Below are 16,279 nucleotides of genomic sequence, written 5' to 3' on the forward strand. Positions count from 1 at the left end.
AAATATGAAATTCACACATACCTCTCCGTCCCTAGTCAAGGCCAAACTAAACTGAGCTCCACATTCCACTTGAACAACACCGAGCGTGTTCAACCTCTCGATGTTCATTGGCACGGCGCAACCGTCAGATCCACCACGACCTCCAAATGATATAAATTTTAAAGATATAATATGACATAGTTCACTACAGTATGGTTATTTTAAGCAATTGTCTTCTTACTTTAGTTAATCCCGTTTCCAACCTCGCCTCTTGGAGTTCCCTTTAAGACGGTACGCAAGGTTACGCCTTTCAACCATGATTCTGGATTGGATAACTCGGGTTTTTGCACAATGCCAATATCGATTAACAATAGCACAATAGCAACCCCATAATCGATTATGGTGAAATCTGGACTAGTTACTGCGCCTATTCCCTGAGTCTCCTTTTTCGACATCCGTGGGAAAGTGGTAGGGTCGAAGTCGCGCGGTCGTTATAAGTAGTCGTATTAGACACCAAAACATATGAACCTTAAAGCGAAAGGGACAAATTGTGTAATCTGCAGCTATCAAATCTTGACTTGCAAGAAAGGCAAATGAACAATAAAAATTATTAATTATTAAAAAATGTTTAGCCGAGTAAACATTTTATGACTAATGTTAAATATATTTACCTAATTTCCCGAAGTCCCCATCGCCCCATGAAAAGACCTTTCCGCATGCAGTGAGAGCCAACGTCTGCGCATCACGCGATCCACACGCCACTTGAATTACTCGCAAACTAGATAAAGCTTCCACCTGCACACAAACAAATAAACTTCTAAAAATACCTGCCACAAAATTTTCGATCCATTATGTATGAGTGTATCTTTGTGTAAAACAATAAATTATTTGTTTTTTTTTTTTAGTAAATATATGGCCTTAAATTTAGAAATCATCTCTACTTTTTAAAATCTTTAATTAAGTGTTAACCATTTAAGATATAGGTTAATTCGATTCAGTGGTGGATAGTTAATTATATTTATATTTTTCTCTTTGACTGAGACAGTAAAGTATTTATCTTATTTTAATTACCATCTTCGGTAACAACTGCGTGGTATCATCGCCATGTCCCAATCGGCCATATTCGCCCATTCCCCACGTGTAGAGATGTCCTCTCGCGGTGACGCATGCGCTGTGCGCCGATCCGCACGCTATCCCCACCACTCGCTCGGCGGACAGAGACTCTATGAGACGCGGCGTTTCCAGGGTGAGTCGGTTACCGTGGCCAAGCTTGCCGTCTTCGCCTTCGCCCCATGAATAAACCTAAAAAAAGTTCATTAGAAACTATTTATCGAGACATCTAGCGATGTTAGATTCCGCATAATTCATATTTTTGGTATTCCGTATTTTTTTAATGCAGGTTTATTTCTTCAAAAGCAAGTCAGACTATAAGAATTTGGTTGGAACGATAACTATGACGTAGTTGCGAAAAAGACAGACCATAAATTTTACATCTGTCACATCACAGATTTTTAAGTGTTTTATTCTTCAAAATATCGTTTTATAACTTCAGCGAGACATTAAAAAGTATTTGATCAATATTTTAAAGGGAGAAATAATTACTTTCGTTGAATGTTGTGACATTTTGAGACAAATATTTACGTAGAAATAGCCGTAAATATACCTTTCCATCAGCAGTGAGAGCCAATGCGTGCTTGCCTCCGGAATGTACGGCGACGCGACGCACTAAAACGTGCGACAAATATGGATTCGCGCGGGGACTTGATACGTTGTTGCTGTGCCCAAGCCCGAGTCGGCCGTTGGTGCCTTCGCCACAGGCGTATAGCTGAAAAGTTTATTTATTTTAAAAGAAATATTTTATACATTTTCGCCAAAACTATTCCAATAATTAACATTAACAAAAGAAATAAAATCATGCTACCGACTGTGCTATGTCGATTGAATGCCAAACATAGGCTTCCGTGAATCTTGGTTATAAAGGCAACTAAAATCAAACGCACAATTCGGATACAAAATAAATTAATAAGCACTCTGATATTATTTTTAATAACAATAATTGCTTACTTTTCCATCATGAGATACGATGAATAGTGTTTTAGATCCACCAGCAATATGTACAGGCCTTAGTGCACTAAGACTGGGGGAAAATACGGGGACTTTTACTTTCGATCCCTTTACGCCACCTAGCTGGTCTTTATCATTTAGACCCCATACAAAAACCTGGAAAACAGAAAGTGAAATTGTTAAGACTTAAGCTGATTTTGTATTTGTATCGAGCGACTAACTAGTGTTCGTTCTGCAATCAGTCATAACCTTTCAAGTCAATAAATATTTTGTATAAATTCTGATTTTATAGTCACTGTCGTGTACAATGTGTTTTTCAATCTATCAATTACCATCAAAATGTTATAGAGATAATATAATAAATAACCTTTGGACAATCATTTGGCAAGGAAGGCGGATTATTATCAGCGGAAACAGCTCCTGTCGGATTGTCTTTTTCCATCCAATCTTCTGCTACGAAATTCATACTCTAAAAACATTTAAAAAAATTGGTTAATGTTTCACAAAACTAGCAAAAAGTAATAACTTAAATATGAAAGAATGTTCCTTCGTACAAGAACTTACCATGAGTATATCGTTATAGAGAGGATTCGGTCTGAAGCCGGTAATGTAAAGACCATGAACTCTGCAATCTGCGTTTACACTGCGATTTTGTTTTATACCAATCTCTATGCATGGATAATACTGAAACAAACCAGTTTATATAAGGGAGAGAAAACCAAAAAGAGTACTACAATACTGAATTTTATTACCAAAGTTAAATAAAAAATAACAGCAACACTTAAGTCCTGGGAACACGGATTGTTCTTCTTTCTCCTGGCTCTAGTACCTGTTACATCCTCATCAGTCAGGAGAGGAACCCAGGGTATGCCTTTGACCATGGATCCTGAATTTTTACACGAAGTGACTCTCATGTAGACAAACTTGACCCATGTTGGATCGATCATGGTTACACATCCAGTTGCCTGAATTTTTGCCAGTTACATCCAGTGCAGGTTTCCTCGCAATTTTTCCCCTTACCGTAAGAGCATCGTTTAGTTGTCTTCGCAAATATATAACCCACACTGACTGCAAAAAAGTTTAGCATATACCTGCTCTTTTTATAACTATGAAAAAACTAAATACACACCTGCTTGCAGTCCGCCAGTAGCTGTATCTGTGCCAAGTGAGCCGGCCTGTCCCTGCAATGCGCCGGCGCCGGAGTGCACGGCACGGCGGCCAGGGGCGCGAGGGCCGCGTCCTCGAAACTGGCGCCCGCTCTGACCGCTAGGGCCGCCGCCCCGTGGATGCCCCCCGCCACTCCTAGGCCGAGACGACGTATGCGCACGCCGTAACGCATTTCTACGCGGATCCAGTGCTGGAAAATTGACATTAATTTAATACAAGGCAATTAACAATTACGTACATTGTAAAATCGGAGGGAGATCGCCGACTCCAATGGTGATCTGGTGTCTAGTTTACGCCCTATACATATAGTCTCCAAGTGTAATTAAAACAAACTCAGAGATCTAGTAAACTCATAGTCTGCTCACCAAGCCACTGTATGTCAGTATAGCCTCACCTGGCCATTACCGCTGGAGCTCTGCCAGTAGGTGTGTGGCTGCGAGTCCAGCAGTCTACGAGCGCCGGCGGCCGGCCTGCAAGACGACACTCTGACCGCGCGTACTGCACCTCGCCACCCTACCGCAGTACCTCCGGCACTCTCGCCCCATTCCGCTATAGAATTAAATTGAAAAATAAAGTAAAGTTGATAAAAATGATGGTTCATTAGTCTTAATTTTTCGAGTTTTCATCATTAACTTTCCTCAAGAATTCTCCGCTAAAGCGTATGATTTTGACGCTCGTATTGTCATAGCCCTAGAGTTCAGAACGATTAGTTATAAGTAAAATCATAATTACAGATGGCATACTAATTTTAGTTATATATCTCTATCAACAGCTTTACCATACAAGCAAGACATGAGATGGAAAGTTTTGCGCCAAATTGTGCCACAAACGTCAATCTTACGTTGCTCTACGTATGTCAGGTTGTTTTCCCCAGAACTTACATTGATCAGTGACCAGTTCCATTTCGCTGACTTGTCCCGTCCAACCCGGTTGTTGAGGGAAATCCACAGTCAAATCACGTCCATTTGTTGATATTGCTGTAAAAAAAGTGTGTTATTGTCAAATGTTATAATTTGTGTGGTATATTTGTACAATAGGAAGCAAGAACGTTTTTACTGGTGACGGAGCATGTATGTGAGGTGTATGACACCATTAGCCACCTTGAATAGCGTCCTATACTCCATATAAAGAAATAAACAAAAAAAACTTGCCAGTAACAGTTCCCACGCTGGTGTGGTCGATGCAGCCCCACTTGTACCGCGGCTGGGTGACGGCGGCCCGCACTCTGACGCGGTCCCCGGGCGCGAACGGGGGTCCGCCCGATACTACCTCAGCGTGTATAGCACGGACGCCGAACACGCGACCGAGCCCTCGCCATTCCACCTAGGGAAAAAAAAAAACAAGTTTTAACAAGCTATAAACTTTCATTTAAACATTTCATATAAAGTATCTGTAATTTAACTTACATGAAGAAACACATTTTGTTTTATGTCCCTCTCAACCTTCTGGACTTGCCCGACATCACCAAGGGCCACCTGAAAACAGTTTGATATATGCAATCATTAGTTATCTCAAGTACTAATATGCAAAGTGATGGAAAAAGCTTAATGATGGAATAATCTACTAATGGTACATATGTTAAACTCAAAATTAAATTAACTCACGCATTCAAACGCTTTACAGCATCGCACAGTCATCCCTGGAGTAACAACATCAGATACATATTGCGCATATTCGTCTTCTGATGCGAAACAACTGCGCCATCTGTAGGGCGTCGGCTTTTTCTCGATTTTCGACGAAAGAGGTTTGATTTCGAACAAAGTATCCTCCATGCCTTGTTGCGGCAGTTCTAGTAAGTAGGCGACTAATGATTCCACTGATGGTAAGCTAGTGCCTCCTGTAAGTCATAATTTTTAATTCAATTTATATAAAAAATCACTTAATAAGTTAATGTTACTAAGTGACTGAATCACAGACAACGAACAGCACAAACTTCTGGGTCTGGGCATTCGAAAATCGGCATGTAGCTTCGTTATTGTGGTCTGGGTGTGCAAGGAAGGGTTTTCCAAAATTCCGCCAAGGCCGCGTACTCTAGTGCATTATACAGCCCCTAAGTTCTACTACAGGTAAAACGAGCGTATCTGTACATGTGAATACTTACCTATAGCTTGTATAGCTGTGTACACCGAGTGTCTGGAAAATCCCATTTCAATAACTTGTTGTACTTGCGATGAGTTCGCCCAAGTGTTCAGATCTTTACGAGCTGTAACGATACAGATTAGATTGAAGACAAAAAAAAAGGAGAAACTTTTGGGTGGCAGTTAAGTGTGTTTTCCGAACTTACATAAGGAAGCTGTGCTTGTCGAAGGTCCTAGAGAAAGCTGCATGACATTACTCTTGTCTATTATAGGCAAGTCTGGTTGAGATTCGTGCTCCTTTTCATCGCCTGCACGAAACAAGAAATATCAGGAGTTATTACGTCAGAATATGCCAACAACCAAAATAAGACTTATTAAGAATGAACTTGTTTATATGGTTCTCTAGATTTATATTCTTACCATTGACATGTGCAGCTAACTGCTGAATAACAGTAATGGCAGCCGCTGCCAGCTCTCGGGGAGTGTGTGAAGCGGCGAGTGGACTTGGCCGAGTGGCTAAGGCGAGTAATCGTCGAAGCAGTGTTCCATCTGTCCCGAGACTACTTCCACGTTCCAAGGTGCCTATGGAGAAAACTTATAAATAATAGGTAACATCTCTTATTTTTCGTTTCTCAGTAGTGAGAAACGAATTCTAACTATGAAAAATGTTGAGAAAAGCAAACCATCACAATGTAACCTTGTAAATAATAAATAAATTAATCAATATATAATAATTTTGTAAAAGTAAATAAAACTTACTAGCATTATCAGGTGGTTGCATGAGAACCTTCCTCAAACGAGTGCGAGTTGTAAGTAACCCTCGAACTGCGTATAAGGTCAATAGCTCCATCTGTTGTTTTCTCAGCCCATATACGTCTACATCCGCTGAAAAATATATGATTGTATTAGTTTCGAATTGTACAGATTCCGAAACATATTAATGGAAAATGTGGTTACCATATTTAAACTTAGGTTAATAAATGTTTATCTGAACATGGCAATAAAGTACCTGCGGTTTCCAGCCCCCGTAGCATAGCACGCGCGACGCCCCTTTTATCACGCGATAAGCAATTGCTATTTCGCTTTTTATTATGACTTGAAACGAGACAGCAAGTTTTCCGCACAATAAAAACGACGCCGCTCATACCATGCTACAGGGGTTGTTTATTGATACGTGGAAAACCATAGTTATAAGTTAACTTGTGACTATGGTTTTTCACTGGTCTTCTGTCAGATAATAAAGCCTGCTGCGCTTTTATATCTGTCAGAAGAGCATTACCATGCAGTATGAAATACATAATTTAATTATATCCATGAACATTTAGTACGACGTACCGGGCAGATGATGTGGATGCATAGGCTTGGCTTGCGGGCCGGCGCCCAGCAACGCGGCGCACACTCGCAGCCCGCTCTCTCCGCCGCCGAGAGATTGTATCAGTCGCTCCGGTTCTATACTCTGTATTCCGCTAAGCTCGATCTGAATGGAAATGATACAAATTTACATGTATCATTTATTAAGAATATTTTTCGGTACATTTTCAACGCACCGTAGTAGACAAAACTAATAGCCAAAGACCACGTTTTGCTTAATATTAATAATATGATATGATGATGGAATCGTGATTCATACATAATAAAGCTCCATGTGTTTAGTCTTAAATTTAAAAATTTTGACATGATCATTTTCTTTGAGAGGAAACTAGAACATTAAACTTATTTATGTGCACCAGAATATTAAACTGAAAGTAGAATCTATTGTTTCTTAAAGATTTCTTGCGGTAGACTCGCTCCAAAGTAGTGATTATAGACAATCAGTCAATTGTAGACTTTGAACTCTAAAACAGGATATAAAGTTTCATGTGTCACGTACCTTAGTTACAGAATTGTCATCATGAACCAACGTGATCTTAGCCCTCGGCGACAGTTGCGTAACTATCGCGTTTTTGGGCGGCGAACCTGCGGCCACTCGCTGGCCGAGTCGTATCCGCCACTCTACACCGCCGACCACTCCTAACGCACCCGCTGTATACAAAAGTACATAATAAAAAATGATCGTTTGGTCTGGTAAAGATACTATGTCAAGTTGTTATCAGTTTGGATAGAGCATTGTTTTAACAACTAACATACAGTTTAGTTACGTACGACATAATTTCAGAACATAAAAACCTTGACCTAAGTGTACAGACGAAGATGTTTTCACGTGGCAATAAAAAATATTGCCGAACAGCAAAATGTCTAATTATCTCAAATAATTTCAAAACATTCAATTACCGATTAAACAGGTTTCTAATGTAGGTGGCGTCGGTTTGATTGTTTGAGTTAAATCTTGACTAGCGTGAGGCCACCAATGCCACTCGCTGGTTATCTGTAATAAAAAATGTCGATAATAAATTTGCTACAAATGGTAGTAAGGGAGCGTTCAAGTATTACGTAACGCAATTTGGGGGGAGGGGGGGGTCTCGTGAAACGTTACGATGCGTTACAAGGGCGGGAGGGTCTTTCTTACAACACGTTACGTAACATTGTTTTTCTTAAATAAAAAATTAGGGAATTAAAACTCCCAAGTTGGCAACCCATTTACGTTTTACGGGGAATCCCTCGATTGTATATTCTGGTCGTCAATTTTACTTTGTTCTCGCAAGTTGGCAAACCTTTTCGTTTATATTTCACGGGGAATCCCTAGATTGTATTGTACGGCATTTAATGTTGTTTTCGTTGTCAGTATTTGTTAGTGTTTATGCAGAAGCACATTGCTGTAGTCGGTGTTATTAAAGTGAGTTCATAGTGTTCATACTGTAATGTCGTCAAAAGAGGGAGAGTTGTATCATCAGTTGTTCTTGGCCTATAAAGGCTCTAATGCTGCCTTGCCAGCGCAACTGTGTCAAAAAAATGCCAACGCAATTTGGAAAACGGCTAAAGAAAAACTAAAAAATAAAGAAAAGTTTATAGAACATATAAATGATGTTATACGAGAGTTGAAGGTGAAGGCCACGAAGGAGAAAGCAAAAATGCTTACTTATTTTACACAGGTAAGTTTACTGCTAAAATGTAATAATGACATAAGTATTATATACAACACGGGACGATATACCTACATTGACTTCAGAATGTTGTTAAGACCATTGAAATGATCATTTTTTATATACAATTTTATGAATTTTAACTTTTTTCGATTTGCAAACAAACTAAATAGGTACTAGGATAACATAACTTTTTGCAACTTTAGGGTAAAAATGGTCACTTGAGTGTTACGTAACGTTTAGAGGGGGGGGGGGGGGGGGAGGGATACAGAAAAACGTTACGGTGCGTTACAAGGGGGGGAGGAGGGGTCAAAAATCTTCAAAAATTGCGTTACGTAATACTTGAACGCTCCCTAAAGTACATAAATTTGAACTTCGTAAATTGCAAGGTTCTATTCAGTTCCCTAGTAAGGCCGTTTGTCTATACTCCTTTAAAACTATGGGTCCGTTAACGTCAACAAAAACAAAATTCACTAACATTGACAAGGCATATGCCTCATCTTCTCTCGCAGAAAAATAATAGCTGTTTACCAGCCAGTATATTGCAGAGTTAAACCGCTTTTTTCCAGTATTTATAGTTTTCACTTCATTACCATTTGCGCGGCAAGCTGTAGTTTATCTAACAACAGCGCATTGATCGGAGTATGCCATTGCGGCGCGGCGTGCAGTTGCCGCACTAGTTGTACTAATGCGCTGCAAGTGCCGCCCGTATAGCTAGCGGTCGCTGGAGCACGCCATCTGTTGTCTGAAAAAAAAACCTTTTTTCAAATTCATGAGCCGATATGGGTTACATTTCCCTGCAAAAGGTTAAATGGGAGATTCTCTGTGTAAAAACGTGACTCACCTAATCCATGTCCGTGATTGCACTGGTGCACCAATCTTAGAATCAGTGTAATCACAGGGGACTCTTGCACCATTGGGCTTCACCCGGGGCTCCTCTTCAGAGAAGGAGGATGATAATGATTTAACGGATCACATTGCGAAACTAATAAAAAAGCTAGATTGATGACATATGGAAGTATTTTTGTACCGTTATTGAGTTATATAGAAGCTGTGGACATCTCATTTTCCAAAAGTAAATAAAACCAAAACTGGTTCTAAAGCCTTCTTAGTTATGATATATTTTCCGTTAAATTGATTATATTCTGCTAATATGATATTTTACTCAAAGCGAGTGCAGAATGGGGGGACGAAAAAGAAGAACACCTTTGATAAAACTGGAAAACTTACCGACTTCTTCTTCATCCGTATGTGGCGTAACAACCAAGTGATTTGGACGAAGCGCCGGGTCTGATGAGTGTGTTTCTAACCACAATCGTCCAATGAGAGCTAACAATTGTGCGCCTACAGTGCGGCGCCATTCAACTGGTCCACTGTGTTCTACTAATACTCTTCGTAAAAGCCATAATGATTGGATCTGGAAATCATAATCATAATAAAAACTTCGCGCAATCTTCAATATATAAATTCATTTCACTTAGATTGATTTGGAGTCAATGGCAAAGATACAAACCGAAACCATGGGGGTAAGGTTATCTGCAAACTGTGCAAGAAAGGTATGGAGCGACTTACTTGTAAATAAATTAAGTCTTGCGTGATGGGTTTATCAGAAGCGGAAATAATACTATAACACAGCTCGAACCAAGAATCCGTACAAAGAGATATCCTCATCTCTGGGCTTTGGGCGCTTGCTGAAATAGAAAAACATCGTGAATTTAATAAGTTTAATGCGGTCATTATTTGAACATCATTCGTTTGATAACGAGACTTTTGACCCTGTGGTCTCCGTACGCCTGTATAATATATAAACAAAACACCCTTCTTATTATTTTTCCTTAAAATTGGTGTATCAAATTATTTTAATCTAGGAATTGGTCAATTAACTGGATAAATAGAATTTAAAATCTCACCTCGCAATAAGGCAAGCGCCGTATGACTATGCGCCGCGAAGGCTGTAGGAGGCGGCGCCGCGTGCGCATGCGCAAGAGTCAACAATCGCCTCTGTAAGGCAGCCACGTTCCTCCTCGCCACCGCCCCAAGCGGGGAGTGGGGCGCTAGAGAAGTCCCCGCCGCAGCCCCGGCCGCCCCACACATGGCTCTGATTGCGCCAGTACAAGCGGCCCGGACCTCGCTCACTGGCCACCATTCTACGTTGTTTTCTACAACTGGGTAAGTGTTAAAAGTTTTTTGTTAAATTTTCTTTCAGTCGTCGTTGCAGTCACACATTCAAGCAAATAGAATGTAGAATTTCGTGTCAGCCTAAAAACATACTGGTACATGCAAATATTATGAAATATTTAATAGGTTTACCAAGAATAATCAATTGAAAAGACATAATCAAAATATGAATATCACATCTAAAACCTTAACAGAATCTATTGTAGCATAGACCCCAGAGTATTAAAATGTATAAAACTTAGTCGTAAGAATACATTCTAATGGACGCTTGCAAGGGAATATTTGACGTGTTCTTACTGAGTCAGGAATCATTTCAATTATTTCTTTACCCATTTCAATAAAAATTACTTTTATTTCAAATCAATTTAACTCACCTGTACCATGCATAGTTTCGTCAACAGATGGCGGAGGGGACGGCGACCGCGCAAGCTTTAGATCGTATTTCCCCTCTTTACCCATTCGGTAAGAGTTGGTACCACCAGCGTCCCACGCAACCCGCACCCATCCATCCTCCCCTAACTCCCCAATGACACGGCCTTCGCCTCCGGGCACACCATCCTGGACATTCATGGTTTGTGTAGGAGGTAGGTATTTGCAACGATAAAATGCAAAAACAAGAATTTGTTTATCAACCATAGTATTAATCCCATATGGCATACAACAGGGGAACCTAACGCATGTTGGATGTTATCAACATAAGAGCGTCGGATAACACTCGACGAAATACATACGTACTGAGTTATTTGAGAAATTGAAACATGGCCGACATAGGATATAATGTAGGTATATAAGCGCTTACCTGATCGCCCCATTTCCAGTCTTTTCCTCTTACTACTCTAGTACCTATCTTCATCAGGGACGCAAGTTCAGGTCCTGACAGAGAAGCGCCTCTTGCGCGCGCACCCAATCTTTCATCTTCGTAAATTATTAAACAATCCGCTATAAAAAACGAACATATTACAAAACATAAGACTAGTAGAGACTTTCTTTTAAAGTTCATTGCATAAATTTAAAACGTTGGTTTAAAAAATTGAAAATAAACTTACATTTGGATCTCAGTCCATGAAAAATGTAGGAATGTTGCAGTGTGTCCCCGCCAATTTGTTTTAGTAACGTAAGACACGAGCTCAAACCTCCTCCGTTTATGAGTTGTTCTAGTTCCGGGCCTTGACATCCCTCCGTTAAAAGAGATAATAAAGTGATAAGAAACCTGCAAATATTTTAACAAACTCTTTATCAAAGTTTGGAAAACCATTTTCGACAAAATTCATGAACGTCCATTTGCCAGATTATCATTTGTCACTTATTACAATCATCTTCAATTTTTCAATCATCAAGGAAGCAAAAGCATTTTTTTTCCACGACCTATTTTTCATAATTCAAATCGTATTTAAGTCGATTAAGTTTTGAAATTTAATATCGAAAACAACATACCTTGCCCTAGCAGGACGATTTAACAGAGCATGCGCTCCGCAATTAGCACTCATCTTTAATGGCAGTGCTTGAGTTTGTTCCCCTTCCAATACCCTAGCTTTTAATTCTATCAGTACGAAGTCCATCAGTTTGGAACGTTCTAAAAGCACCATGTATTTAGAGTACGGTATCACAGATTCAATACCATTCAAAGGCGGAGTCAATGGAATAGTAGGTTTGACAGGAACATGAGGCACTGAGTCGGCTAATGATAAACCTAACACACCCGTCAAAGCTGCATACTTCACACTTTCAGACATTGTCTGAGATGAATGTAATATAGCATTTATCATGCTATATCCATTTCGTCTCATCTCAGCCCTTTGCACCTGAAAAAATACGTTAATTACAATTCGAAATGATTAATCATTTAATTCATAAATTAAACAAAATAGACAAATACCTGGCAATACAAAGCTCGCCTGAGAATATCAATATCACAGGGATCTTCAGTCATGATAAAGTCTATGACAGCTGTTGTCAAACTTTGCTGCTCTGGTGTTACTTCTTCCAAAAGCCAGTACAAATCTAAGTGAAAGAAAAAAAAAATTGAGTATTTGTACTCGAGAGCAATACACTCAAACCTCAAAGATAAAACAAGATAATTTAAATTTATTTCCAGCATGAGACTTTCAAATGATAAACAAGTAGATGTAAGCTGGTCTTATTAAAATTTAAATTTGACATAACAATTTATCCCAAATTAATTCGCATATTGTGAAAACAGACGTCAAATTACCTTTTTCTTGACACGCAAGTCTCGACACCCAAGCATTCACAAACTTATTCCTCTCGGAGTTATCATCATCCTTCTCCTCATCAGCCATAATGAGATCAGTTTTGAGATCATCGGCGAGCAACATCATCTGTTTCTCGCTTTCCATCGATTCTTTGAGAATCGAGTTATCAGTCATATCGTTTATTGAACTAATTGATATCTCGTTGGTAGGCGTTTTGTCGTCGTGGTCTTTGTCTAATATATCTTCCCTCTCTGTAAGCTTCAAGTCACTTCGACCCTCGTTTCTCATGTCATCATAATTCGATGCGTTCTTCAGATCTTTTTCCAACGGTTTGTCTTTTATTTTCATCATTAGTTTGGTTTGTTGATTAGCCAGCTCCTTAGAATCACTAGCGGTTTCTATATTTGGGTGGTTTTTGTGATGTTCTACGATTATGGGTGGAATGTCTTCAGGGGTTTTACTTGATGAGTTTGCAATTGATGATTTTATCAACAACGCATCTCCTTGTAATAGACTGCTTGTTGCTTTAAACATGCTTTTACTCAGACTGTTTTGTCTATTTCTCAGATCTTTCGTAGTTTCAAAGCTAAAATAATATAAGAGAAAATACCTGAATATTTGTAGTTAGAGGGAAATACACTCATTGGAAATTTTAACTCTGAACATCTTAATAAGGAACTCATTAAGAACAGAATAGATCTACATAATAGGCACAGAAATGTGAACTTGACTTAAGTTATATTTTTACCATTTATTAAAGCTGGGTGTCTTGGCCGCTCGCATAACCTTCTGGAATATTCTCTTAGCGGTGGGCGGCCTTCTCGACGGAGGACGGGACCGTAACGCTGAAACTGCCGGCGACACCGCGGCCCGAACCTCGTGGAGCAGGAAACGGGCACGTTCTAGTGGCGCCGCACACACCTGACATTGCGAATTGACTTTGAATTATTACTTAAATAACATTTATTAAGAATGAAATTAAAGCGTAACAAATCTAGTTAGACCTAGCCTAAAAGAAGGTTCGAGACTATTGAAACATTAAATAGAATAATTAGAACTTACCTCTTTGTAGCCTCGTGACAACTGTTGCCTGGTTCTCATCAGCGTCCATTTGCTCTGTTGTACTGCTTTTACTATTTCCGACATAGCAGGCGACAGCTTTACTTCACCCTTATCCATTTCTAAAAGAAAAGATTTGTTACGTCACTATTACTTTGGGAACTTTTCGCTGCACATTTGTTAATTGAGATAATGAGGATGGTATTCGATACACCACACATTTTCCCAATAAACGAAATATGTTGAGTATATCAACATATTTCGTTTATTGGGAAAATGTGATCGTTATTTTATTTCGCGCACCTAACTAATATATGTCTAACTTCTAAAATTGTGAATTAAATTTAACAGTTACTTCTTACATTAACGTTCAAGATTGTTCCAAAAGTCGGGTCCATTAGTGCCCTCTGTTAGCAGAATATATTCTTACCAGCGGTAGCAGTAGCCAAAGCGTGTTCCTTGAGGCCAGCGTGGAACAGAAGTGCTGCTAACATTGCACGTCGCAACTCTTCCAACGGATGTTCCGGCGGGAAGTGGGGCGCGCAACCTTCTCGTCTTTCGCAAGCCCACCAGAGATGTAGGGCTAGGGGGTCCTAAAGAAATTATAATTATATGTACAGTGGCCCAGTTATTAATTAAGAAGTTGAACCAGTTGGACAAAGAAATACTTTAAAATGTAGCTATAGGAAGCTTTTAGTTTTTCTTTTCAATCACTTCAATATTATTGATGGAAGATTTTATGATGAGCTTATAAATATGGTAACAAGGCTAACCAAAGTTACAGAAAGGTGAAAATGTGACCGCGTTAGTCCCTTTAAGGAGTAGCTAGGGGGAAAAACGTACACAAATCATGTACCTTCTTCCTGTTGACGATGAATCAGTCAAGCTGCACTTTACATGAGTCTTCTCACTTACATGCAACTTCGACTCAGCGAGAGCGAACAGCAACTGATCAGCGCGCTGATCGGTCACCGCGCTAGTGTTGAGCGGCGCGTTACTAGCGTTGGCGTGAATGCGGGGCGGGGGGCGGGCGCGCGGGGGCGGAGCTTCGCTGGCGGGGCTGTTACCTCCAGTGGATGACCCACTGCGGGCCTCGGCTTTCTCTTCTTCGAACGGGTTCGTTAGTTGAGAAACCTGCGATGGCGAAATATTGCATATATGAAAGCATGAAATTTAAAACCTAACGCTAGTCCAGTACACTCATGCTACGTACCTGTAAGCCCCCTCGCAAGAACATAGCAGCAGCATACGGGGCCGCGTCTCTTTCAACTTGTTGTATGGGAAGAGATCGAGCCAATCTTACGCCACATTGACTGACACCCAAAGATATGTTAAACGCACATGACGATAGCACGTGATGGGCTCGTAGGCTGGACGCACTTTCCTGAACAAATATAACAAGCTTATTATGACAACAAACTTAAACTTTTGTATTTAAAACTTAAAATTTTATTTTAAGTCCCTAACACAACATTAAATATTCTTTTAAATTTGCCTAAAATGATGCACTATAGTTTTAATCAATAAAATAAAAAGTACCACTAACATTACACTGATGCGTATACATCTGACAGGCGTACACTCCGACACATTTCTCGGTAATGCGCGAGAGGTACGCCGCGTGCGGTTCTACGCTCAACGCCGCGGTCGCGTCGCACCCTCGAAGCTTTCGTACAAGCTCTACTGTGCTCGCGTTGTCACATTCGAAACGGTCGACATTGTATACGTAGCCGGCGACTATTATCCATGAGCCGCCTTCTTTTGTGTGATTTTGGATGTCACATCTGTAAAAAGGCATGTTTGGAATAGAGTGATTTTAGATGTAACATTTGAAGGTCTGTCGTGAGACATTAGTAAGGAAATTACCTTTAATAATTAGGTATGACTAATCATTAAGAAAAACAAGCTTTAGCTATATTCACTAAAAAACTATGGAGGTCAACCAATGTATAAGAACTTAATGAAAAGGGAAGGAATGCAATGTCGGCAACAATAATAATATTGCATTGAAAAAAAGACTTGGATTTGTTCTAGCAGTTCGTTCACAGATGAATTAAAATGAAATTAATGAAAACTTACTTGCGTATCACTCTATTACTCAGTTGCTGCGCCTTGGCCACCAATCCGGGCCAGCCCAACAAATCCGCGTCAAGCCTGGCCGCTGAAGGCAATACTTTTGCTGCATCATCGCACGCCCTTGCTATCTTTACAAGAGAACTTGTCAAGTCGGCTAAAGCAACGGGCGATCGGGATGCGCACGCGTTTACCCAAGCACCTAGTTCGCTTACAACGCGACCTACAAGCGGAATAGTCAATGAAGACGATTACACAATAGAATTCAAATTCAAAATCTTCATTGCATATCATAAAGTACAATAGTTGAATTACAGTTACTGCTTATAAATTAGGTACAATATGAACCCTGTTGGGCATCGCAATTTCAAAATAATATGGAGCGGTGGGCAGGTTTATGTCGGCTATTATGTTGAATATAACAATAATAAAAAATGTCGCATTATAT

The 16,279-nt window shown here is 39.9% G+C and overlaps 1 protein-coding gene across 1 annotated transcript in view; it reads right to left on the reverse strand.

Annotated features, from left to right (window-relative positions):
• Positions 1-16,279, reverse strand: part of LOC106129369 (probable E3 ubiquitin-protein ligase HERC2) — a 43,013-nt gene that overhangs the window by 17,529 nt on the left and 9,205 nt on the right. Inside the window, exons 23-59 of the mRNA XM_013327905.2 lie at positions 15,838-16,054; positions 15,305-15,542; positions 14,972-15,142; positions 14,674-14,892; positions 14,189-14,351; positions 13,762-13,880; positions 13,448-13,620; positions 12,699-13,285; positions 12,363-12,487; positions 11,921-12,288; positions 11,533-11,696; positions 11,286-11,425; positions 10,861-11,044; positions 10,219-10,473; positions 9,881-9,999; positions 9,539-9,725; positions 8,902-9,053; positions 7,560-7,653; positions 7,159-7,310; positions 6,624-6,765; positions 6,048-6,173; positions 5,709-5,870; positions 5,495-5,596; positions 5,312-5,413; positions 4,815-5,047; positions 4,617-4,685; positions 4,362-4,533; positions 4,092-4,187; positions 3,605-3,759; positions 3,173-3,400; positions 2,608-2,727; positions 2,411-2,512; positions 2,044-2,199; positions 1,643-1,804; positions 1,051-1,281; positions 651-774; positions 22-140 (exon numbers count right to left, since the gene is read on the reverse strand). Coding sequence (XP_013183359.2) covers positions 22-140; positions 651-774; positions 1,051-1,281; positions 1,643-1,804; positions 2,044-2,199; positions 2,411-2,512; positions 2,608-2,727; positions 3,173-3,400; positions 3,605-3,759; positions 4,092-4,187; positions 4,362-4,533; positions 4,617-4,685; positions 4,815-5,047; positions 5,312-5,413; positions 5,495-5,596; positions 5,709-5,870; positions 6,048-6,173; positions 6,624-6,765; positions 7,159-7,310; positions 7,560-7,653; positions 8,902-9,053; positions 9,539-9,725; positions 9,881-9,999; positions 10,219-10,473; positions 10,861-11,044; positions 11,286-11,425; positions 11,533-11,696; positions 11,921-12,288; positions 12,363-12,487; positions 12,699-13,285; positions 13,448-13,620; positions 13,762-13,880; positions 14,189-14,351; positions 14,674-14,892; positions 14,972-15,142; positions 15,305-15,542; positions 15,838-16,054 — 6,428 coding nt within the window. The remainder of the gene's footprint in view (positions 1-21; positions 141-650; positions 775-1,050; positions 1,282-1,642; positions 1,805-2,043; positions 2,200-2,410; positions 2,513-2,607; positions 2,728-3,172; positions 3,401-3,604; positions 3,760-4,091; positions 4,188-4,361; positions 4,534-4,616; positions 4,686-4,814; positions 5,048-5,311; positions 5,414-5,494; positions 5,597-5,708; positions 5,871-6,047; positions 6,174-6,623; positions 6,766-7,158; positions 7,311-7,559; positions 7,654-8,901; positions 9,054-9,538; positions 9,726-9,880; positions 10,000-10,218; positions 10,474-10,860; positions 11,045-11,285; positions 11,426-11,532; positions 11,697-11,920; positions 12,289-12,362; positions 12,488-12,698; positions 13,286-13,447; positions 13,621-13,761; positions 13,881-14,188; positions 14,352-14,673; positions 14,893-14,971; positions 15,143-15,304; positions 15,543-15,837; positions 16,055-16,279) is intronic.

Source organism: Amyelois transitella, chromosome 4 (assembly GCF_032362555.1).
Source record: "Amyelois transitella isolate CPQ chromosome 4, ilAmyTran1.1, whole genome shotgun sequence".
Lineage (NCBI taxonomy): Eukaryota > Metazoa > Arthropoda > Insecta > Lepidoptera > Pyralidae > Amyelois > Amyelois transitella.